Source organism: Chlamydotis macqueenii, chromosome 12, assembly GCF_036417535.1.
Source record: "Chlamydotis macqueenii isolate bChlMac1 chromosome 12, bChlMac1.mat, whole genome shotgun sequence".
Classification (NCBI taxonomy): Eukaryota; Metazoa; Chordata; class Aves; order Otidiformes; family Otididae; genus Chlamydotis; species Chlamydotis macqueenii.
The window spans coordinates 14,583,251-14,604,590 of record NC_141567.1 but is presented as its reverse complement, the minus strand read 5'-3'; the positions used below and the strand labels follow the sequence as shown (position 1 = coordinate 14,604,590).

Here is a 21,340-nt window from a genome sequence, read left to right as displayed (position 1 = left end):
CTCCAGACTGAACAATCCCAGCTCCCTCAGCCACTCTTCATAAGGCCTGTGCTCCAGACCCCTCACCAGCTTCGTAGCCCTCCTCTGAACGCGTTCCAGGGCCTCAATGTCTTTCTTGCAGTGAGGGGCCCAAAACTGAACACAGTACTCGAGGTGCGGCCTCACCAGTGCCGAGTACAGGGGGACAATTACCTCCCTGTTCCTGCTAGTAACACTGTTTTTGATGCAAGCCAGGATGCCGTTGGCCTTCTTGGCCACCCGGGCACACTGTCGGCTCATGCTCAGCCGAGCATCAATCGGTACCCCCAGGTCCGTTTCCTCCACACAGTCCTCCAGCCACTCCGCCCCAAGCCTATAGCGCTGCCTGGGGTTGTTGTGGCCGAAGTGCAGGACTCGGCATTTGGTCTTGTTGAACCTCATCCCATTGGCTTCAGCCCAGCTCTCCAGCCTGTCCAGATCCCTCTGTAGGGCCTTGCTACCCCCAGGCAGATCCACACTCCCAGCCAATTTGGTGTCATCTGCAAACTTACTGAGGGTGCACTCAATGCCCTCATCCAGATCATCAATAAAGACATTGAAGAGGACAGGCCCCAGCACCGACCCCTGGGGAACACCACTTGTGACTGGTAGCCAGCTGGATTTAACTCCATTCACCACCACTCTCTGAGCCCGGCCCTCCAGCCAGCTCCTTACCCAGCCAAGAGTGTACCCATCCAAGCCATGGGCTGCCAGCTTCTGCAGGAGAATACCGTGGGAGACAGTGTCAAAGGCTTTGCTGAAGTCTAGGTAGACCACATCAACAGCCTTTCCCTCATCCAGCAGATGGGTCACTTGATCATAAAAGGAGATCAGGTTGGTCAAACAGGACCTGCCCTTCATGAACCCATGCTGGCTAGGCCTGATCCGGCCATTCCGCACATGCCGCATAATCTCCCTCAAGACTATCTGTTCCATAACCTTCCCTGTAACCGAGGTCAGGCTAACAGGCCTGTAGTTCCCCGGATCCTCCTTACAACCTTTCTTGTAAATGGGAGTCACGTTGGCAATCCTCCAGTCTTCCGGGACCTCACCAGTCAACAAGGAGCGCTGATAGATGATGGAAAGCGGCTTGGCTATCACCTCCGCCAGTTCCCTCAGCACTCTTGAGTGGATCTCATCCGGCCCCATGGACTTGTGGCAGTCCAGTTGGAGTAGTAAGTCTCTGACCGTTTCTTCCAGAATCACTGGGGGGTTAGCGTGCTCCCCAGCCGAGACTACCAGGTCAGAGAGAGGAGTACCCTGAGGATAACTGGTCTGACCTTTAAAGACAGACGTAAAGAAGGCATTCAGAACCTCCGCCTTTTCCTTATCCTCAGTGGTCACATTCCCAGCCTCATCCAGCAAAGAGTGGATATTCTCCTTTGTCCTTCTCTTACTGTTAATGTATTTATAAAAGAGTTTCTTATTCCTTTTCACCCCAGTGGCCAGGTTAAATTCAAGCTGGGCTTTTGCCTTTCTGATTTCACCTCTACACATCCTAACAACTTCCTTGTATTCATTCTCAGTTGCCTGTTCCTCCTTCCACAGGAGGTAGATTCTCTTTTTCTCCCGGAGCCTCAAGAATAGCTCCCTATTCATCCACGCCGGTCTTCTTCCCCGCCGGCTCATTTTGCGGCTCAGGGGGACCGCCTGCTCCTGCGCCCTTAAGACTCCCTTCTTGAAGAGCAACCAGCTCTCTTGGACCCCTTTGTTTGCTAAGACTGAATGCCAGGGGACTCCCCCTACTAGTCTGTTGAACAATTCAAAGTCCGCCCTCCGGAAGTCCAAGGTAGCAGTTTTACTATTCCCCCTCCAAGCTCCACCATGAATTGCGAAATTTATCATTTCATGGTCACAATTTATCATTTCATGGTCACATGGTCACACAATTTTCCTAGATCTTGAAGTTCATTGTATCTACCTTTTCTTAACACAATCTTCACATGGAATAATTTCACTTTTGGAGGTGTTCATCCCCAGTGACAACAGGTGAAACTAATAAAGAGTTGAACAATTCTGCTGGACACATCTGATGTTAGATGTGGTGACCTAGACAAGCGGTTTCATCAGACTAGTGTCACTGCAAGAAATATTGATCAGAGGGATGAAATAACAAATAAATTATTACATCCATTGAGAAAACTGATGTCGTTGTTATCATTACACTTAAAAGTCATGCAGATATCCCACTACTCCTTACCTGGGGAGCCAAATCTTACCTTTGGTGATTATTGCATAGTGGAGAGTTTTACTTAGGGTTAAGTAATATTTATTAGGCATTGATGCAGTACTTTGCATCTGTCAGAACACAAAACCAGTAAAATTGCACAATGTAACTGTTAGCACAAACAGTTAAATCTACAGTGACTCGAGAAGCTATGATCTTGGTCAGGATAGTGGAGGACTAGAGAAGGTCTCCAAGGACTAATTCCAAAATTCCAGTGAATGGGAGTAAGCCAAAGCCAGAACAGTGGTAAGGATGTTTCTAGTCATGATCATCATGTACGTAATTAAAAATAATAGGAAAAGTGGAATGAACTGTTCAGAAACATTTCATATTCCAAGAGGATTAATTCTGTCATGCATTACTGAAGTCATTTCTTGTCCTTTTCTGTAAGGTGAGGTCACACGTTGAATACTGTGTTCAGTTTTGGGCCCCTCACTACAAGTAAGATATTGAGGTGCTGGAGAGCATCCAAAGAAGAGCAACGAAGCTGGTGAAGGGTCGAGAGCACAAGTCTTATGAGCAGCCGCTAAGGCAACTGGGGTTGTTTAGTCTGAAGAAAAGGAGGCTGAGGGGAGACCTTATCACTCTCTACAACTACCTGAAAGGAGGTTGTTATGAGGTGGGTGTTGATCTCTTTCCCCAAGTAACAAGCGATAGGACCGAAGGGAATGGCCTCAAGTTGTGCCAGGGGAGGTTTAGATTGGATATTAGGAAAAATTTATTCACCAAAAGAGTTTTCAAGCATTGACACAGGCTGTCCAGGGAAGTGGGGGAGTCACCGTCTCTGGAAGTATTTAAAAGACGTGTAGAGGTGGCGCTTAGGGATATGGTTTAGTGGTGGACCTGGCAGTGTTAGGCTAATGATTGGAATCAATGACTTGAGGATCTTTTTCAGGCTAAAGGTTTCTATGACTCTAACAGATCATTACTTCCAAGTTATTTATAAAAGCTTGTCAAATCTTCCATCTTTCTTAGGGGCAGTTGTTCTTAATGGACAAGAGAGCTGAAGGGAGCATGTGAGTGCTCTGGGAGGGTAGAGAAGTGCTACCTGATTGTTCAGTGAAAAAGGATTGTGCTGACAGAAGTAACGTCTATCTTGCTCGTAAGCTGCTTTCTGGAAGCTGGGGTCACTATCTTTAGAACTCTTGAGGAAAGTATTTAACACAGTTAGGGGTAAGTAAGATGTACAGGAGAGTGGAACTCAGCTCAAGGCACTTGATGTAGTTGTCTGAAAACACACACTTGATGCCATTAAAGATACTTTCTTATACCCAAGCCTTTAGAACAAGACCAGTAGGTTTGATTAAGGCACAACAAGACTTGCATGTCATTTTGAAGTGACCGCTTGAAGACCATGCAGTATACCTTTGAACATCTGAAGTAGCAGCAAGCTCCTACACTGAGGTATCGGCATCCTGATGGAACTTAGATGCTTAGTTGACATCTAAGCCTGAATCTCTTCAGGATCTGTTGCCAAAATCCAGCTGTCTGTTCACATCTTATATTGATACCTTGCACGTTCCACAGGACTGCAACATATGAAGCAAAACCAAAAGTATACTTGGATCCTTCTAGAGCAAGAGGTGGAGGACACACAAGTCTCTTATGAGATGCTTATAAATGGCTATTCTTAGGTGAATAATTCACACACATGTTGTTATAGCAAGTTTTTTTAAAGTCTCTCTGTCAGATGCTTAATGCTATTGCATGGACCTGAAATGTGAAGGTGGAAAGGATGAATTTTTTTTCTAAAATCTGTGGATTGCAAATGCATGGCCAAGTGGGTCGAGGTATCATCTCCAGAAATCGTACCTGTAGCATGGAGTTTGCCCTCCATTCTTTGCATCTAGGCCTTTATGCAGACAATTCAGAGTACCCCTCTGTTCTGTCCTCAGTAATCCAAAAGGCAGACCCGGCACATCTAGTGTCCAAGAAAGTCATATGCTTTTCATCTAACTCAAGATGGAACTGCAGTCCAGGTTAAGACTGAAGGTGATGAATGTTTGTACAAATAACCACAGCACCTGAAAGTGAAGCACTTCTAAACCACTGCACTCCACATTGAAACTGGCATTTAGTGCCTAAATAAAGGTAGACATCTAAAGGTGTTTGTATAACCGTCCGTCCTTCACAGCCATGAGTACTGCAACAGACCTGTGACAGAGCTGTTCTGTTCTGGATCCATGGGCAAAGTCTGGGTAGGCTACTTGTGGATATTTAACATGTCTGCAGTAGTCTTTGTAAATGCAAATCCACTGTTTAATCATTGACCATAATGCGAATCTGGAAATGTGACTAGGCACATAAATCCATTTAAGTGTGTAAATCTAGGCAAGACAAGCCACACTGCTAAAGTCAGTAGAGGTGAAGCTCACAACTGTTTTTATATTTACATTTAAATCAAGGTTCATTAGTAAGGTTCCCCTTACACTTCAGTCTCCAGAGGGCTGACTCAAGTCAAATGTTGACAACATCATTCTCAGGCTACGCCCACCCAAAATGTAACACATGCCATCTCTCTCCAACTATACAGAGAGTCTGAATGACAGGAGAGTCATTCAGCTGCCTAAACGTAGCTGTCAAGTAATCATTTAGTAATTATCCAAGACAATGGCATGGGGCTGTCAGCTATGCCTCAAGTCCTGCAAGAGGCACACATGTTTGTGTATGGGAAGGCAGACACCGGATGGAGTACCGTGAGACATCTGAATGTGATGGAAGAAACATCAGGTCCTTGAATATGTTTCTCACTTTAGATCTACACAATTAACTTCTCAATGTGTTAAACTACATGAGATAATCAGTAGTTTTTCAGTCTCTTGCTGTACAAAGTCCTTTTGACCTCTTTCCTTACAAATATGAGAGGTGGAGTATCCACATTGTGAGCCTTGTCCTTATTTCCGTCCCCTTCCTCCAGGAAAAGAGTTTTCTCCCTAATGCTTTTTTCAGGGCAGATCTCATCTCCTGATTCCTAAGAGTGTAGATCAAGGGGTTCAGAGCTGGGGTGACAGCACTGTACATGAGAGATATTTGCATATCCCTTTTAGTGGAGCTTCCTGAGGAGGGTGGTGTATAATTGAAGAGCACTGGTACGTAGAACAGTGTCACAATGGTGAGGTGTGAGGCACAGGTGGAGAAAGGCTTCCATCTTCCTTCCTGGGACCAGACTTTCTGGAAGATGAAGGAGATGATGTAAAAGTAGGAGAGGACTATGAGAGTGAAGGGGACTAGAACAACAGAAGTGGTGACAACATTGAGGAGGGTCATGTTGAGGCTGGTATTACCGCAAGCCAAATTCAACAGTGGCTTGATGTCACAGAAGAAGTGATGAATGTGGTTGTGGCCACAGAAACTCAGTTGAGAGGTCATGACTGAGTGCATTGTGGCATGTACAAAACCAGTGGACCAGCTGGCCACGGCCAGCAGCAGACAAGTCCGTGGGCTCATCACAAGGGCGTAGCGCAAGGGATTGCAAATGGCCACATAGCGGTCGTAGGCCATGGTGGCCAGGAGCACAGCCTCAGTACTGCCCAGGAAGTGGAAGAAGTGGAGCTGGGCCAAGCACCCACCAAAAGAGATGGGCTGATGCTCAAAGAGAAAGCCAGTCAGCATCTTGGGAACAGTGACCGTGGAGTAGAAAATATCTAGGCAGGACAGGTTCCCCAGGAAGAAGTACATTGGTGTGTGGAGCCGGGGCTCCGCTATCACCATGGTCACAATGGCCCCATTTCCCAGAAGACTGGTCAAGTAGAGCAACAGAAAGGAGATGAAGAAAAAGTGCTGCAGCCCCCGGATGTCGGTGAGGCCCAAAAGGAGGAACTCACTGGCGTCTGTCTGGTTCAGCATGGCTGGAACAATAGGAAGCAAAGGCAAAATGTCAAGGTTCCACAGCTGTGAGGAGAAACAGCATCACAAAACTCATTTGTTTCTGTGCTATTTTAATGCAAACAAGTGCAGAAAGGAGCAAAACATAACGCATGGAATGAAACGTAAAAGCTGCATAGAAACTCCAGAAATTATCATGGACGTAAAGAACTTTAATGTAGTCTTCTACTTTCTGTCTAGACCAGAGAAAAGAGTAAAATGTTACAGAGGTGGAAATGGTAAAATGAAACCTTCCATCTATGCATAACAGCAGAATGTGTAACATGGAAAACACTGCTGCTGCTTCACCTTCAACCACATTCCTATTGCAATTCTGCTCATCTCTAACTTCCTCCTACAACCTTTGATCTCATCAACAGTGCTTCCAAGTCATAATGTGAATCACTCCTGATGCTTTCTTTCTACTATTGTGCCTGCATTTCATTAAGCCAATTTCTACTTTCACGTTTCTAATGGTTACCATCTCTTCCAGACCACTCCTTGATCTTAAAAACTGCATCTCTTCTGTTTCTTTATCCACAGCTGCCAGAAGATGCTCCAAGGTACTGGAACAATCATCGGCACCTCTTGTGTGTGTTGCTGAGAGTAGAGGAAGAGGATGCCTTGGCATGTGATGGCAAACTGGTTTTGTTATTGGGCTGGACGCTTTGCCTAAAGAATGTCTTTTTATTTGGCAGCAGCAGATGAACGGACAAAAGGCAGCATCTCATCTCCCACAACACTGTGATGGAGAAAGAGTGAATTTGGAGGAGCTGAGTCAGCTGGTGCAAGCTGCAGGCAAATTGGCTCATCCCACTGGAAGCTGCTTGTGCTGCCCCACTGAGACAACGTTCCCAGTGCTGTCAGTATTGCTGCTCTTCTCACGGGCAAATGGGTAAACACGTGCTTTCACTTATTTTCTCTTCCAGGCAGGTTTCTTTATCCCTATGGGTAAGTCCCAACCATATACAATAAAGAACAAAGTCCTGAGATTATTTCACAAGGGCAGGTACGCACAGCTGTCTCTAGCTGACAATATAGACTGCAGATTCTACAAGACAAGTGCCTTTCTCTGTACATGCAATGCGGTGGTGATTAATACCGATGAATACAACTAATAACAAAATAATGACTTCCAAAATACTTCTTGTAAAGATGTTAAAATACGTGCAGATACTTTTCATGGTCTTTCTTGTCCATTCCATTGTACTAAGTACTTTTCTTGAAAGTAGGGGATTTTTGAAAGTCATTAGGATACATCTCCAGCCCAGTCACTCTCTTTCTCATACTTCTCATACTTCTCGTACTTCTTTAGCTTATTATTTCAGCATGAGAACGATAAACAAACAGAAAATTTCTAAACCGATTTCATCATAAAACAACATGAGCATGTAGCCTAAAGGTAACTTGCACACATATGCGCCCACTCTGAAAAACTGATCCTATTTCTCTGAAAATGCTTTTAGTCTGATCTTTGAACAAGCTCTACTGGAAACATTGGATTTGATCATATTACAGACTTAGACAAATTTTAGTCAATCACATACATTTGAAGAGGTATAGATGCAATTTTCAGTGAAATACAAATGCTTCAATTTCTTACACGTTATTTGCCACCTTTAGGCACCAAAGTCCTCCTCACTGAAATCCGTCTGTGAAAATACATCACTCCATTAAGGGGCGTCCCACAACCTCCTCTGATTCTGCCTGTTTTCCTCAGTCCTCCACAGGTTACCTATTCCCTTTCCCCTACTCCTTCTAAACATTTTTTCCTCTCTTTCTAACCTTTCCCTTTCTGTTTCACAGATTCACAGATGCTGACTAATACTTTCTCCAGTTCGCTGATTTACACCTTCAGCCAAAGGAAAATATTTCTCCCAATCTTCTATTTTTCATTTTAAGACTCTTGCAGAAATGCAAATGCAAAGCAAAGGCTTTACATGCTGAAACTTCCCTATTTTTCCATTTACAAAAATTACATAAGAAACAAAGGTGAATCTGCACAAGCCTCACCTCACTACCAACCAGCATTTTTCTCGTTGTAGTCGGACCCTCTGACCGTGAGCCAGAAAGCAAAGCTGAGGACAATCCAGCTTATTTTGTGGAGTTAAAAGACTGAGAATGCCTCTTCTCCTTTTTGCTTCTGTATCTACTTAGTAGTCAGGTGCGATGCAAGAAGGAAATCTACCAGAAGTCTCTGATGACCTAGTTAGAAGGGGAAAAAACTCTTTTTATCATATCCAGAACGTGCAAAATATCAACAACATCATGTGGGAAGTAAATTTCCTATGGCCTTGATCAGTCTCCTGAGATGAGATCTGTGAATCAAAGGTGAATTGCAGAGCAACAAACAAAGTGTTCTCTAAGCAGAGATGAGCCACCTGCAAAACAGAAAACAAAAACCAAAGCAGCTAGTTAAAAAAACCCCAATAACAATAAAACAAACAAACAAACAAAATCACTGAAACCCAATGAAACGCACACAGGTAGACACAGGAAAAACAAACACAAGTGTCTCCATCTCAGTGCAGGGAGTTTATGGTGGAAACTTCCACTGGCCATAGACGTATGAGTTGTGCAACCTCAGCTGAACCGGAGCACTGTTTGGACAATGTTTCTTAAATCTCTTTCAAGTATTAGGTTCTGTGAAACCAAGTATGTGTTCTATCCATTCTGATGTATTAAGACTCTGATGTTTTATTTTTGTTGGCATTTCACAGATAAGGAGGAGTTTCTGGCCTCTTTGTACTCAAAAACATCGCAATTTGCACCTCAAGCTTTGTTTTCAATCTTGTGTAAAAATTTCTACACCTTTTACAGAAGTAACATCTTCAATGCAAATCCAAGTGGTTCAGCTCTCCTAGAATCATGGATTCATAGAATAGTTAGGGTTGGAAAGGACCTTTAAAAGTCATCTAGTCCAACCCGACTGAAAGGAGCAGGGACATCTCCAACCAGATCAGGTTGTTCAGAGCCCCTTCCAACCCAGCCTTGAATGTTTTCAGGGATGGGGCACCTACCACCTCTCTGGACAACCTGTTCCAATGTTCCACCACCCTCAGTGTAAAAAATATTTTCCCAATGTCTAATCTGAATCTACCTTCCTCTATTTTAAAACCATTACTCTTCGTCCTATTGCAACGGGCTCTGTTGAAGAGTTTCTCCCTGTCTTTCCTGTAGGCCCTCTTTAGGCACTTGAAGGCCACTGTAAGGTCTCCTGGAGCCTTCTCTTCTCCATGCTGAAGACTCCCAGCTCTCCCAGCCTGTCTGCATAGGAGAGGTGCTCCAGCCATCTGATCATTCTTGTGGCCCTCCTCGGGACTCTGTCCCACAGGTCCATGTCCTTCTCATGTTGGGGGCTGCAGAGCTGGGCACATTACTCCAGGTGGGCTCTCATGATAGCAGAATAGAGGGGCAGAATCACCTCCCTTGACCTGCTGGCCACACTTTTTTTGATGCAGCCCAGGATGAGGTTGACTTTCTGGGCTGCAAGCAGAGATTGTCGGCTCATATTGAGCTTCTCGTCTACTAGTACAACCAAGTCCTTGTCCTCTGAGCTGCTGTCAATCCATTCTCTGCCCAGCCTGTATTTGTGCCTAGGATTGCCCTGACCCATGCACTTGGCCTGGTCGAACTTCATGAGCTTTGCATGGCCCACCTCTCCGTCTGTCACTGTCCCTCTGGATGACATCCCTACCCTCCAGTCTGTCGAGAGCACCATGCAGCTTGGTGTCATCGGTAAACTTGCTGAGGCTTCACTCTATCCCACTGTCCATGTTGCTGACAAAGATGTTAAACAGAGTCGGGCCCAATACAGACCCCTGAGTGACGCCATTCGTCACCTGGACATTGAGTCAATGACTACCACTCTCTGAGTGTGGCCATCCTTATCCACCAAGTGGTCTGTCTGTCAAATCCATGTCTCTCCAGTTTAGAAACAAGGATGTCATGCGGGACAGTGTCAAATGCCTTGCACAAGTCCAGGTAGATGACATCAGTTGCTTGTTTCTTGTCCACTGATGCTCTAACCCCATCATAAAAGGCCATCAAATTAGTCAGGCATTATTTGCCCTTAGTGAAGCCATGCTGACGGTCACCAAGCACGTATTTATTTACCATGTGCCTTAGCATGGTTTCCAGGAGAATCTGCTCCATGACCTTGTCAGGCACAGTAGGTGAGACTGACTGGTCTGTAGTTCTGCAGGTCTTCCTTGTTGTCTTTTTTAAAAATGGGGGTTATATTACCTCTTTTCCAGTCACTGGGAACCTCACCCGACTGCCATGACTTCTCAGATACAATGGCCAGTGTCTTGGCAACTTCATCCACCAGTTCCTTCAGGGTTCGCGGATGCATCTCATCAAGTCCTGTGGACTTGTGTGACTTCAGGTTCCTTAGATGTTCCTGAACTTGCTCTTCTGCTACAATGGGTAGTTCTTCATTCTCCCAGTCCCTGCTTTTGCATTCTGTGACTTGGGTGATGTTGCTGGAGCCCTTATTGGTGAAGACTGAGGCAAAAAACTCAATAACTACCTCAGCCTTCTCCATGTCCTGGGTAACCAGGTCACCCATTTCCTTTCAGAAAGGGACTACATTCTCCCTTTTCTTGTTGCCCTTGACATCCCTGGCCTGATTCAATTCTGTCAGGGCTTTAGCCTGCCTTACCTGATCGCTGGCCACTTGGACAACCTCTCTGTAATCCTCCCAGGCTACCTGTCCTTGTTTCTACACTCTGTAGGCTTCCTTCTTGATTTTCAGATGGTCCAGGAGTGCCTTGTTCATCCATGCAGGCCTCCTGTTTTTTTTTGGCCTGACTTCCTCTCCATTGGGATGCAGTAATGTGCTCTTATATCAAGTGACATGCTCTTACAGCAAGCGACATGCTCTTATAGCAAGTATTTCTTTAAAAGTCTCTCTGTCAGATGCTTAATGCTATTGCATGGACCTGAAATGTGAAGGTGGAAAGGATGAATTTTTTTTTCTAAAATCTGTGGATTGCAAATGCATGGCCAAGTGGGTCGAGGTATCATCTCCAGAAATCGTACCTATAGCATGGAGTTTGCCCTTCATTCTTTGCATCTAGGCCTTTATGCAGACAATTCAGAGTACCCTTCTGTTCTGTCCTCAGTAATCCAAAAGGCAGACCCGGCACATCTAGTGTCCAAGAAAGTCATATGCTTTTCATCTAACTCAAGATGGAACTGCAGTCCAGGTTAAGACTGAAGGTGATGAATGTTTGTACAAATAACCACAGCACCTGAAAATGAAGCACTTCTAAACCACTGCACTGCACATTGAAACTGGCATTTAGTGCCTAAATAAAGGTAGACGTCTAAAGGTGTTTGTATAAATGTCCATCCTTCACAGCAATGAAGTATTGCAACAGACCTGTGACAGAGCTGTTCTGTTCTGGATCCATGGGCAAAGTCTGGGTAGGCTACTTGTGGATATTTAACATGTCTGCAGTAGTCTATGCAAATGCAAATCCACTGTTTAATCATAGAATCATAGAATGGTTAGGGTTGGAAGGGACCTTCAAAGGTCATCTAGTCCAACCCCCCTGCAAGGAGCAGGGACATCCCTGACTAGATCAGGTTGCTCAGAGCCTCATCCAGCCTGGCCTTGAATGTTTCCAGGGATGGGGCCTCCACCACCTTTCTGGGCAACCTGTTCCAGTGTTCTATAACTCGCATCGTAAAAAATTTGTTCCTAATTTCTAATCTAAATCTACCCCCCTCTATTTTAAAACCATTACCCCTCCTCCTATTGCAATAGGCCCTACTAAACAGCCTTTCCCCATCTTTCTTGTAGGCCCCCTTGAGGTACTGGAAGACCGCTATCAGGTCTTCCCGGAGCCTCCTCTTCTCCAGGCTGAACAGCCCCAACTCTCTCAGCCTGTCCTCATAAGAGAGGTGCTCCAGCCCTTTTATCATCTTCGTGGCCCTCCTCTGGACCTTCTCCAACTGGTCCATGTCCTTCTTGTGTTGGGGGCTCCAGAACTGGACACAGTACTCCAGGTGGGGTCTCACCAGGGCAGAGTAGAGGGGGAGAATCACCTCCCTCGACCTGCTGGCCACGCTCCTCTTGATGCAGCCCAGGATGCGGTTGGCCTTCTGGGCCGCAAGGGCGCATTGCCTGCTCATGTTAAGCTTCTCATCCACCAGCACTCCCAAGTCCTTCTCCTCAGGGCTGCTCTCAATCCATTCCCCGCCCAGCCTGGATTTGTGCCTGGGATTGCCACGACCCAGGTGCAGGACCTTGCACTTGGCCTGGTTGAACTTCATGAGGTTGGCACGGGCCCACCTCTCCAGCCTGTCAAGGTCCCTCTGGATGGCATCCCTCCCTTCCAGCGTGTCGACGGCACCACACAACTTGGTGTCGTCAGTGAACTTGCTGAGGGTGCACTCTATCCCACTGTCCATGTCGCCGACAAAGATGTTGAACAGGGCCGGGCCCAGCACGGACCCCTGAGGGACGCCACTCATGAGCGGTCTCCACATGGACATTGAGCCGTGCGAATCTGGAAATGTGGCTAGGCACACAAATCCATTTAAGTGTGTAAATCTAGGCAAGACAAGCCACACTGCTAAAGTCAGTAGAGGTGAAGCTCACAACTGTTTTTATATTTACATTTAAATCTAGGTTCATTAGTAAGGTTCCCCTTACACTTCAGTCTCCAGAGGGCTGACTCAAGTCAAATGTTGACAACATCATTCTCAGGCTACGCCCACCCAAAATGTAACACATGCCATCTCTCTCCAACTATACAGAGAGTCTGAATGACAGGAGAGTCATTCAGCTGCCTAAACGTAGCTGTCAAGTAATCATTTAGTAATTATCCAAGACAATGGCATGGGGCTGTCAGCTATGCCTCAAGTCCTGCAAGAGGCACACATGTTTGTGTATGGGAAGGCAGACACCGGATGGAGTACCGTGAGACATCTGAAAGTGATGGAAGAAACATCAGGTCCTTGAATATGTTTCTCACTTTAGATCTACACAATTAACTTCTCAATGTGTTAAACTACATGAGATAATCAGTAGTTTTTCAGTCTCTTGCTGTACAAAGTCCTTTTGACCTCTTTCCTTACAAATATGAGAGGTGGAGTATCCACATTGTGAGCCTTGTCCTTATTTCCGTCCCCTTCCTCCAGGAAAAGAGTTTTCTCCCTAATGCTTTTTTCAGGGCAGATCTCATCTCCTGATTCCTAAGAGTGTAGATCAAGGGGTTCAGAGCTGGGGTGACAGCACTGTACATGAGAGATATTTGCATATCCCTTTTAGTGGAGCTTCCTGAGGAGGGTGGTGTATAATTGAAGAGCGCTGGTACGTAGAACAGTGCCACAATGGTGAGGTGCGAGGCACAGGTGGAGAAAGGCTTCCATCTTCCTTCCTGGGACCAGACTTTCTGGAAGATGAAGGAGATGATGTAAAAGTAGGAGAGGACTATGAGAGTGAAGGGGCTGAGTGCAACAGAAGTGGTGACAACGTTGAGGATGGTCATGTTGAGGCTGGTATTACCGCAAGCCAAATTCAACAGTGGCTTGATGTCACAGAAGAAGTGATGAATGTGGTTGTGGCCACAGAAACTCAGTTGAGAGGTCATGACTGAGTGCACTGTGGCATGTACAAAACCAGTGGACCAGCTGGCCACGGCCAGCAGCAGACAAGTCCGTGGGCTCATCACAAGGGCGTAGCGCAAGGGATTGCAAATGGCCACATAGCGGTCGTAGGCCATGGTGGCCAGGAGCACAGCCTCAGTACTGCCCAGGAAGTGGAAGAAGTGGAGCTGGGCCAAGCACCCACCAAAAGAGATGGGCTGATGCTCAAAAAGAAAGCCAGTCAGCATCTTGGGAACAGTGACCGTGGAGTAGAAAATATCTAGGCAGGACAGGTTCCCCAGGAAGAAGTACATTGGTGTGTGGAGCCGGGGCTCCGCTATCACCATGGTCACAATGGCCCCATTTCCCAGAAGACTGGTCAAGTAGAGCAACAGAAAGGAGATGAAGAAAAAGTGCTGCAGCCCCCGGATGTCGGTGAGGCCCAAAAGGAGGAACTCACTGGCGTCTGTCTGGTTCAGCATGGCTGGAACAATAGGAAGCAAAGGCAAAATGTCAAGGTTCCACAGCTGTGAGGAGAAACAGCATCACAAAACTCATTTGTTTCTGTGCTATTTTAATGCAAACAAGTGCAGAAAGGAGCAAAACATAACGCATGGAATGAAACGTAAAAGCTGCATAGAAACTCCAGAAATTATCATGGACGTAAGGAACTTTAATGTAGTCTTCTACTTTCTGTCTAGACCAGAGAAAAGAGTAAAATGTTACAGAGGTGGAAATGGTAAAATGAAACCTTCCATCTATGCATAACAGCAGAATGTGTAACATGGAAAACATTGCTGCTGCTTCACCTTCAACCACATTCCTATTGCAATTCTGCTCATCTCTAACTTCCTCCTACAACCTTTGATCTCATCAACAGTGCTTCCAAGTCATAATGTGAATCACTCCTGATGCTTTCTTTCTACTATTGTGCCTGCATTTCATTAAGCCAATTTCTACTTTCACGTTTCTAATGGTTACCATCTCTTCCAGACCACTCCTTGATCTTAAAAACTGCATCTCTTCTGTTTCTTTATCCACAGCTGCCAGAAGATGCTCCAAGGTACTGGAACAATCATCGGCACCTCTTGTGTGTGTTGCTGAGAGTAGAGGAAGAGGATGCCTTGGCATGTGATGGCAAACTGGTTTTGTTATTGGGCTGGACGCTTTGCCTAAAGAATGTCTTTTTATTTGGCAGCAGCAGATGAACGGACAAAAGGCAGCATCTCATCTCCCACAACACTGTGATGGAGAAAGAGTGAATTTGGAGGAGCTGAGTCAGCTGGTGCAAGCTGCAGGCAAATTGGCTCATCCCACTGGAAGCTGCTTGTGCTGCCCCACTGAGACAACGTTCCCAGTGCTGTCAGTATTGCTGCTCTTCTCACGGGCAAATGGGTAAACACGTGCTTTCACTTATTTTCTCTTCCAGGCAGGTTTCTTTATCCCTATGGGTAAGTCCCAACCATATACAATAAAGAACAAAGTCCTGAGATTATTTCACAAGGGCAGGTACGCACAGCTGTCTCTAGCTGACAATATAGACTGCAGATTCTACAAGACAAGTGCCTTTCTCTGTACATGCAATGCGGTGGTGATTAATACCGATGAATACAACTAATAACAAAATAATGACTTCCAAAATACTTCTTGTAAAGATGTTAAAATACGTGCAGATACTTTTCATGGTCTTTCTTGTCCATTCCATTGTACTAAGTACTTTTCTTGAAAGTAGGGGATTTTTGAAAGTCATTAGGATACATCTCCAGCCCAGTCACTCTCTTTCTCATACTTCTCATACTTCTCGTACTTCTTTAGCTTATTATTTCAGCATGAGAACGATAAACAAACAGAAAATTTCTAAACCGATTTCATCATAAAACAACATGAGCATGTAGCCTAAAGGTAACTTGCACACATATGCGCCCACTCTGAAAAACTGATCCTATTTCTCTGAAAATGCTTTTAGTCTGATCTTTGAACAAGCTCTACTGGAAACATTGGATTTGATCATATTACAGACTTAGACAAATTTTAGTCAATCACATACATTTGAAGAGGTATAGATGCAATTTTCAGTGAAATACAAATGCTTCAATTTCTTACACGTTATTTGCCACCTTTAGGCACCAAAGTCCTCCTCACTGAAATCCGTCTGCGAAAATACATCACTCCATTAAGGGGCGTCCCACAACCTCCTCTGATTCTGCCTGTTTTCCTCAGTCCTCCACAGGTTACCTATTCCCTTTCCCCTACTCCTTCTAAACATTTTTTCCTCTCTTTCTAACCTTTCCCTTTCTGTTTCACAGATTCACAGATGCTGACTAATACTTTCTCCAGTTCGCTGATTTACACCTTCAGCCAAAGGAAAATATTTCTCCCAATCTTCTATTTTTCATTTTAAGACTCTTGCAGAAATGCAAATGCAAAGCAAAGGCTTTACATGCTGAAACTTCCCTATTTTTCCATTTACAAAAATTACATAAGAAACAAAGGTGAATCTGCACAAGCCTCACCTCACTACCAATCAGCGTTTTTCTCGTTGTAGTCGGACCCTCTGACCGTGAGCCAGAAAGCAAAGCTGAGGACAATCCAGCTTATTTTGTGGAGTTAAAAGACTGAGAATGCCTCTTCTCCTTTTTGCTTCTGTATCTACTTAGCAGTCTTCTAGCTGAGCGATTAATAATGCAGGCGTGATGAAAAGGACAACTGCAATTTCCCAGGGGCTTGTAGTTATTCAGGTAGGATGCAAGGAGGAAGCTTTGCAAACTCTACCAGAAGTCTCTGATGACCTAGTTAGAAGGGGAAAAAACTCTTTTTATCACATGCAGAATGTGCAAAACATCAACAATGTCACGCGTGAAGTAAATTTCCTATGGCCTTGATCAGTCTCCTGAGATGAGATCTGTGAATCAAAGGTGAATTGCAGAGCAACAACCAAAGTGTTCTCTAAGCAGAGATGAGCCACCTGCAAAACAGAAGACAAAAACCAAAGCAGCTAGTTAAAAAAAAATGACCAAATGTCGTAGTTCAGCCCTGATCAGGACCAGACTACGCAGTCTCTCTCTCACTCCCCCCACCTTCCGAGAGAACAGGGAGAGAAAATATAAGGAAAAACGGCTCGAGGTTTGAGATAAGGACAGGGAGAAATCCTTAAAGTTACCGTCACTGGCAAAACAGACTCGACTTGGGGAAAACTATTCATTTATTACTACAAACAGCAGGATAATGAGACAGAGAACAAGATAACCTCCCTCCACCCCTCCCTCTTCCCAAGCTTAACATTATCTCTACTACCTTCCCCTCCTGAGCGGCACAGGGGGGAAGAGGGAATAGGGGTTGCAGTCAGTTCATCATACGTTGTTTCATGCCGCTGCTTCATGGCTGGGGGAAGAACTCCTCACATTCCTCCCCTGCTCTGTTGTGGCGTCCCACCCCTACTCCACAGTCCTTTGTGGAACTGCTCCCGCGTGGGTCATCTCTTCCATGGAGTTCAGTCCCTCTAGAACAGCTGTCCCAGCGGGCCCTCCACGGGCCACAGCTGCCTTCAGGCATCCACCTTCCCCGGTACGGGGTCCTTCACGGGCTCCAAGTGGATCTCTGCCCCTCTGTGGACCTTCATGGGCTGCAGGGGGACAACCCGCTCCACCATGGTCGTCACCACAGGCTGCAGGGGAATCTTGGCCAGGAGCCGCATTACTCCTCCCCCTCCTTCTGAACTGACCTTGGCGTCTGCAGCCGTTCCTCACAACAGGCTGGTAGATGTCTCTCAGGATCTTTTTTTTACATCTTATTCACTTCTCATCTCCTTTCCACTTCTTGCAGCCGGGCTGGACCGAGTCGGGCCCAGTCGGCTGCCTGGGGAGAGGCCAGAGGGTGAGGCCTGCAAGGCCCATGAGGCCTGCGCCTCCCCCTCTGCACCTCTGCCCCCGCTCAGCTTCTTCACATCTTCTCTTCTCTCTTTTTTTTTTTTTTCTGTTTTCCCCTTCTTAAATACGTTATTGCAGAGGCGTTATCACGGGACATTCTGCTACCAATCGGCTCGGCCTTGGCCAGCAGCGGGTCTGCACTAGGCCCGGCCAAGTCCACTGAACAAAGGGGAGCGACTTCTAGAAGTTTCCTACAGAAGCCACCACCTTAGGCCCCCCCTCACTAACAAAACCACGACACCAAATAAACAAACAAACAAAATCACCCAAACTGAAAGAAACAAATACGCAGACACAGGAGCACTATTTCGACAGTGTTTCCTAAATATCTTTCAAGTGTTAGAAATTGTGAAACCATGTATGTGTTCCATCCGTTCTGATGCGTTAAGACTCAACTAGTGTTACGTGGTCTGGAGAAAAGGAGGCTGAGGTGAGATCTTATCACTCTCTGCAATTACCTGAAAGGAGGTCGTAGCGAGGTGGGTGTTTGTCTTTTTTCCCCAAGTAACAAGCAATAGGATGAGAGGAAATGGCCTCAGATTGCACCAGAGGAGGTTTAGATTGGATACTAATAAAAATTTGTTCACGGAAAGGGTTTTCAAGCATTGGCACAGGCTGTCCAGGGACGTGGTGGAGTCACCATCTCTGGAGGCATTTAAAAGATGTGCAAATGTGGCACTTCTAGGGACATGGTGGACTTGGCAGTGCTAGGTTAACTGTTGAACTTGATGATCTTAAATGTCCATTCCAACCTAAATGATTCTATAATTCATTCACAAATCTTCTAATTCCTCCCCCTTTGAGCAGTGTGGGATTGCAGTCAGTTCATTACAGTTTGCCTCTGCTGCTCCTTCCTCATTACACTTTTCCCCTGCTCTTGTGGAGGTCCTCTCTGGGGGCTGCAGTCCTTCAGCATAAACCTGCTCTGGCATGGGCAGTCTCCACATCAGAGTTCTTTCAGGGAACAGTCCACTCTGGGGACTGAGGTCAGGCAGAGGTGTCCCTGACAGGTCAGGGTCTACAGAGATGCAGCTGGAGATATATGCGTTCAGGTCATTGAGCTCTCATTTGTGATGCTGCTAGGCCTGGCAAGGCTTGCTTCCACCCTAATACATACGCAGGTTATGTTACTTTAACAATGAGCACAACTGTAAAACGAATTTTGCCCGGCTCTAGATCTGCATTTCTTTAAGTATAACTGGTTTGTAAAACAAAACAAAACAAAACACCCCAGTTTCCTTTCATATTGAGATGATCCCGGTTTCTTTTGCAACAGCTGTGAACAATTCCTCTGTCATCCTCCCCTGGGTCTCAAGGGTTCTTGCCTCTGCTTGCATCTTCAGAGCATTCCTCAGGTGTGTGGTGCATGTATGTGCATGCACGCGCATGGGTGGGAGTTTTTTGATCGGCCAAATAGGTATATAACCTAAAGCATATGGCTGGCAGTCTGCATGACAAAAGTGCATGAGATATAATTAAGAACAATTATTTTTCAAACATTAATGCTCTGTCTGAGCATGCAGAGACACAGTTACGAAAGCCAATGCTGGAATGGAATTGAATTGACCAGGGATGTCAAAGACAGCAATAAGGGCTTCTGTAATTACATGGGTGACAAAAGCCAGACTAGGTAAAATGTGGGCCCATTGCTGGATGAGTTGGGGGACCTGGTGACACAGGACATGGAAAAGGTTGATGTACTGAATGCTGCCTTTGCCTTGGTCTTTATTAGCAAGATCAGGCTTCAGGAATCCCAAGCCCTAGAGATCAAGGGGAGACTCTGGAGGGAAGATGGCATATCCTTGGTGGAAGATCAGGTTAGGGAGTACCAGACATATGTAAGTCTGTGAACCCTGACGGGATGCTCCCATGAGTGCTGAGGGAGCTGGCTGACGTCTTTGTGAGGCCACTTTCAATAATCTTTGAATCATCATGGTGATTGGCAGAGATGTCTGAGGACTGAAGGAACGCAAAGGTCACTCCTATCTTTGAAAGGGACAAGAAGGATGACCCAGAGAACTACAGTCTGGAGCCTCATCTTGGTCTCTGGGAAGGTAATGGAGGAACTAATCCTGTGGACCATTTCCAGATACACGAAGAACATGAATGTGATCATCAGGAGTAGTCAGCATAGCTTAGCCAAGGGGAAATCATGCTTCACCAGCCTAATAATCTTCTGTGGTGAAAAGACTGGTTTGGAAGATGAAGTGAGAGCAGTTAGAAACCTTCTTTGCCCTTGCTGCAAGGAAGGTGGGTGGTATCCTGGGCTGCATTAGGATCAGTGTTGCCAGCAGGTTGAGGGATATGATGCTTCCTCTCAGAACTGTTGAGGCTGCGTCTGAAGAGCTGTGTCCAGTTCTGGGGTCTTCAGTACAAGAGACATAGACATACTGGAGACAGTCCAGCAAACAGCCACCAAGATGGTGAAGGGACTGGAGCACCTCTCCTATGAGGACAGGCTGGGAGAGCTGGGACTGTTCAGCCTGGAGAAGAGAAGGCTCAGGGGGATTTTATCAATGTGTATCAACATTTGGTGAGGGGAGTAAAGAAGATGGAGCCAGGCTCTTTCCAGTGGCACCCAGTGCCAGGACCAGAGGACATGGCCACTAACAGAAACACAGAAGGTTCTCTCTCTCTCTCATCAGCAAATGCTTTTTCCATCTTCATACTTTCTTCATGATTTTACTACTCATAAAAAAAAACCTCAGCCCTTCCCAGGGGACAGAAATAAACAATGCAAACTGTCTAATTTAATATTAAAACAACCACATTATGTCTGACTTTGAATATCTAGAACGCAAAAATCCACCTCTTACCTAGTAAGGATTAATTTATAACTAGAGGAGAGAAATAGATATTTTCTTGGCATTTATCTCACGGATGAGACAAATCATTCCTCAGGAATTCCTGTTTCTCTGTAATGACTACGAACAGTCAACAACTAATTAAAATATAAATGGCTACTTGAACACATGAATACCCCCAAAGATGGAATGATTTTATTAGCTCAGTAAGAAATAGATGACAACAGTTAAAGGGTAACAATGCCAAAAAGTTAAAACTCACTCATCAGTTTCTGGTCACTTCCAGTACAAGGCTGTTGTCCCTTCCTACAGACTCCAAGCAGCATCAGCCTCTTCAGTTAGCTGTGAAGAGCCAGTGAATCACTGAAGCTTCAAACAAGAAAGTTGCCTGAGAGAAACGCAATGGGATGGACTCCTTGCAACACCTGCTCTGCTGATCCTGTTTAAAGAGGTGAGGTCCCTCCCCCTGACAAACTGTTCCTGCTGTCCTAGGCAGCTTCTGGCCTTGGGATATCGAATCCGAAATTGTCGCTACTGGGGTGATTCTCTTTTTTTTTTTTTTTTTTTTTTCTGTAGCAACACTGTTTCACTATTGTAATTCCATAGGTAATGAAAGAGTTTCAGCTTCATATTGCCCCATAGGTAAAGTCTGAAGTTCAGCTCTTCACTTCAGCTGGTTGCGCAAGAAGGCTTCATCTGCAGTCAAAAGAAATATGTGCCTTCACAGGCAATTTAATCTAAAGCATTCATATTAGTGTGCCACTCCAGACAGGTAAGAGAGAGATTGCTGCCTATTGGTGAAGGGAACTCAGGTATGGGGTTCTGTTAGTCCTAAATATGTCATCCTAAAGGTAGGAATCTAAATCTGAGTCTGCCTTTAGAGTCAGTGGAGAGAATATACA

The 21,340-nt window shown here is 45.5% G+C and overlaps 2 protein-coding genes across 2 annotated transcripts; both read right to left on the bottom strand.

Moving 5' to 3' along the window:
• Positions 1-5,095: 5,095 nt before the first annotated feature.
• LOC147599277 (olfactory receptor 12D2-like) lies at positions 5,096-6,091 on the bottom strand. Its single transcript, XM_086757556.1, has one exon. The coding sequence runs from the start codon at positions 6,089-6,091 to the stop codon at positions 5,096-5,098; it is 996 nt and encodes a 331-aa protein (XP_086613682.1).
• Positions 6,092-13,194: 7,103 nt separating this feature from the next.
• On the bottom strand, positions 13,195-14,190 carry LOC104486261 (olfactory receptor 12D2-like). The gene has a single exon (XM_010128911.2). It carries the CDS (start codon positions 14,188-14,190, stop codon positions 13,195-13,197), a length of 996 nt encoding a protein of 331 aa, XP_010127213.2.
• Positions 14,191-21,340: the final 7,150 nt, after the last annotated feature.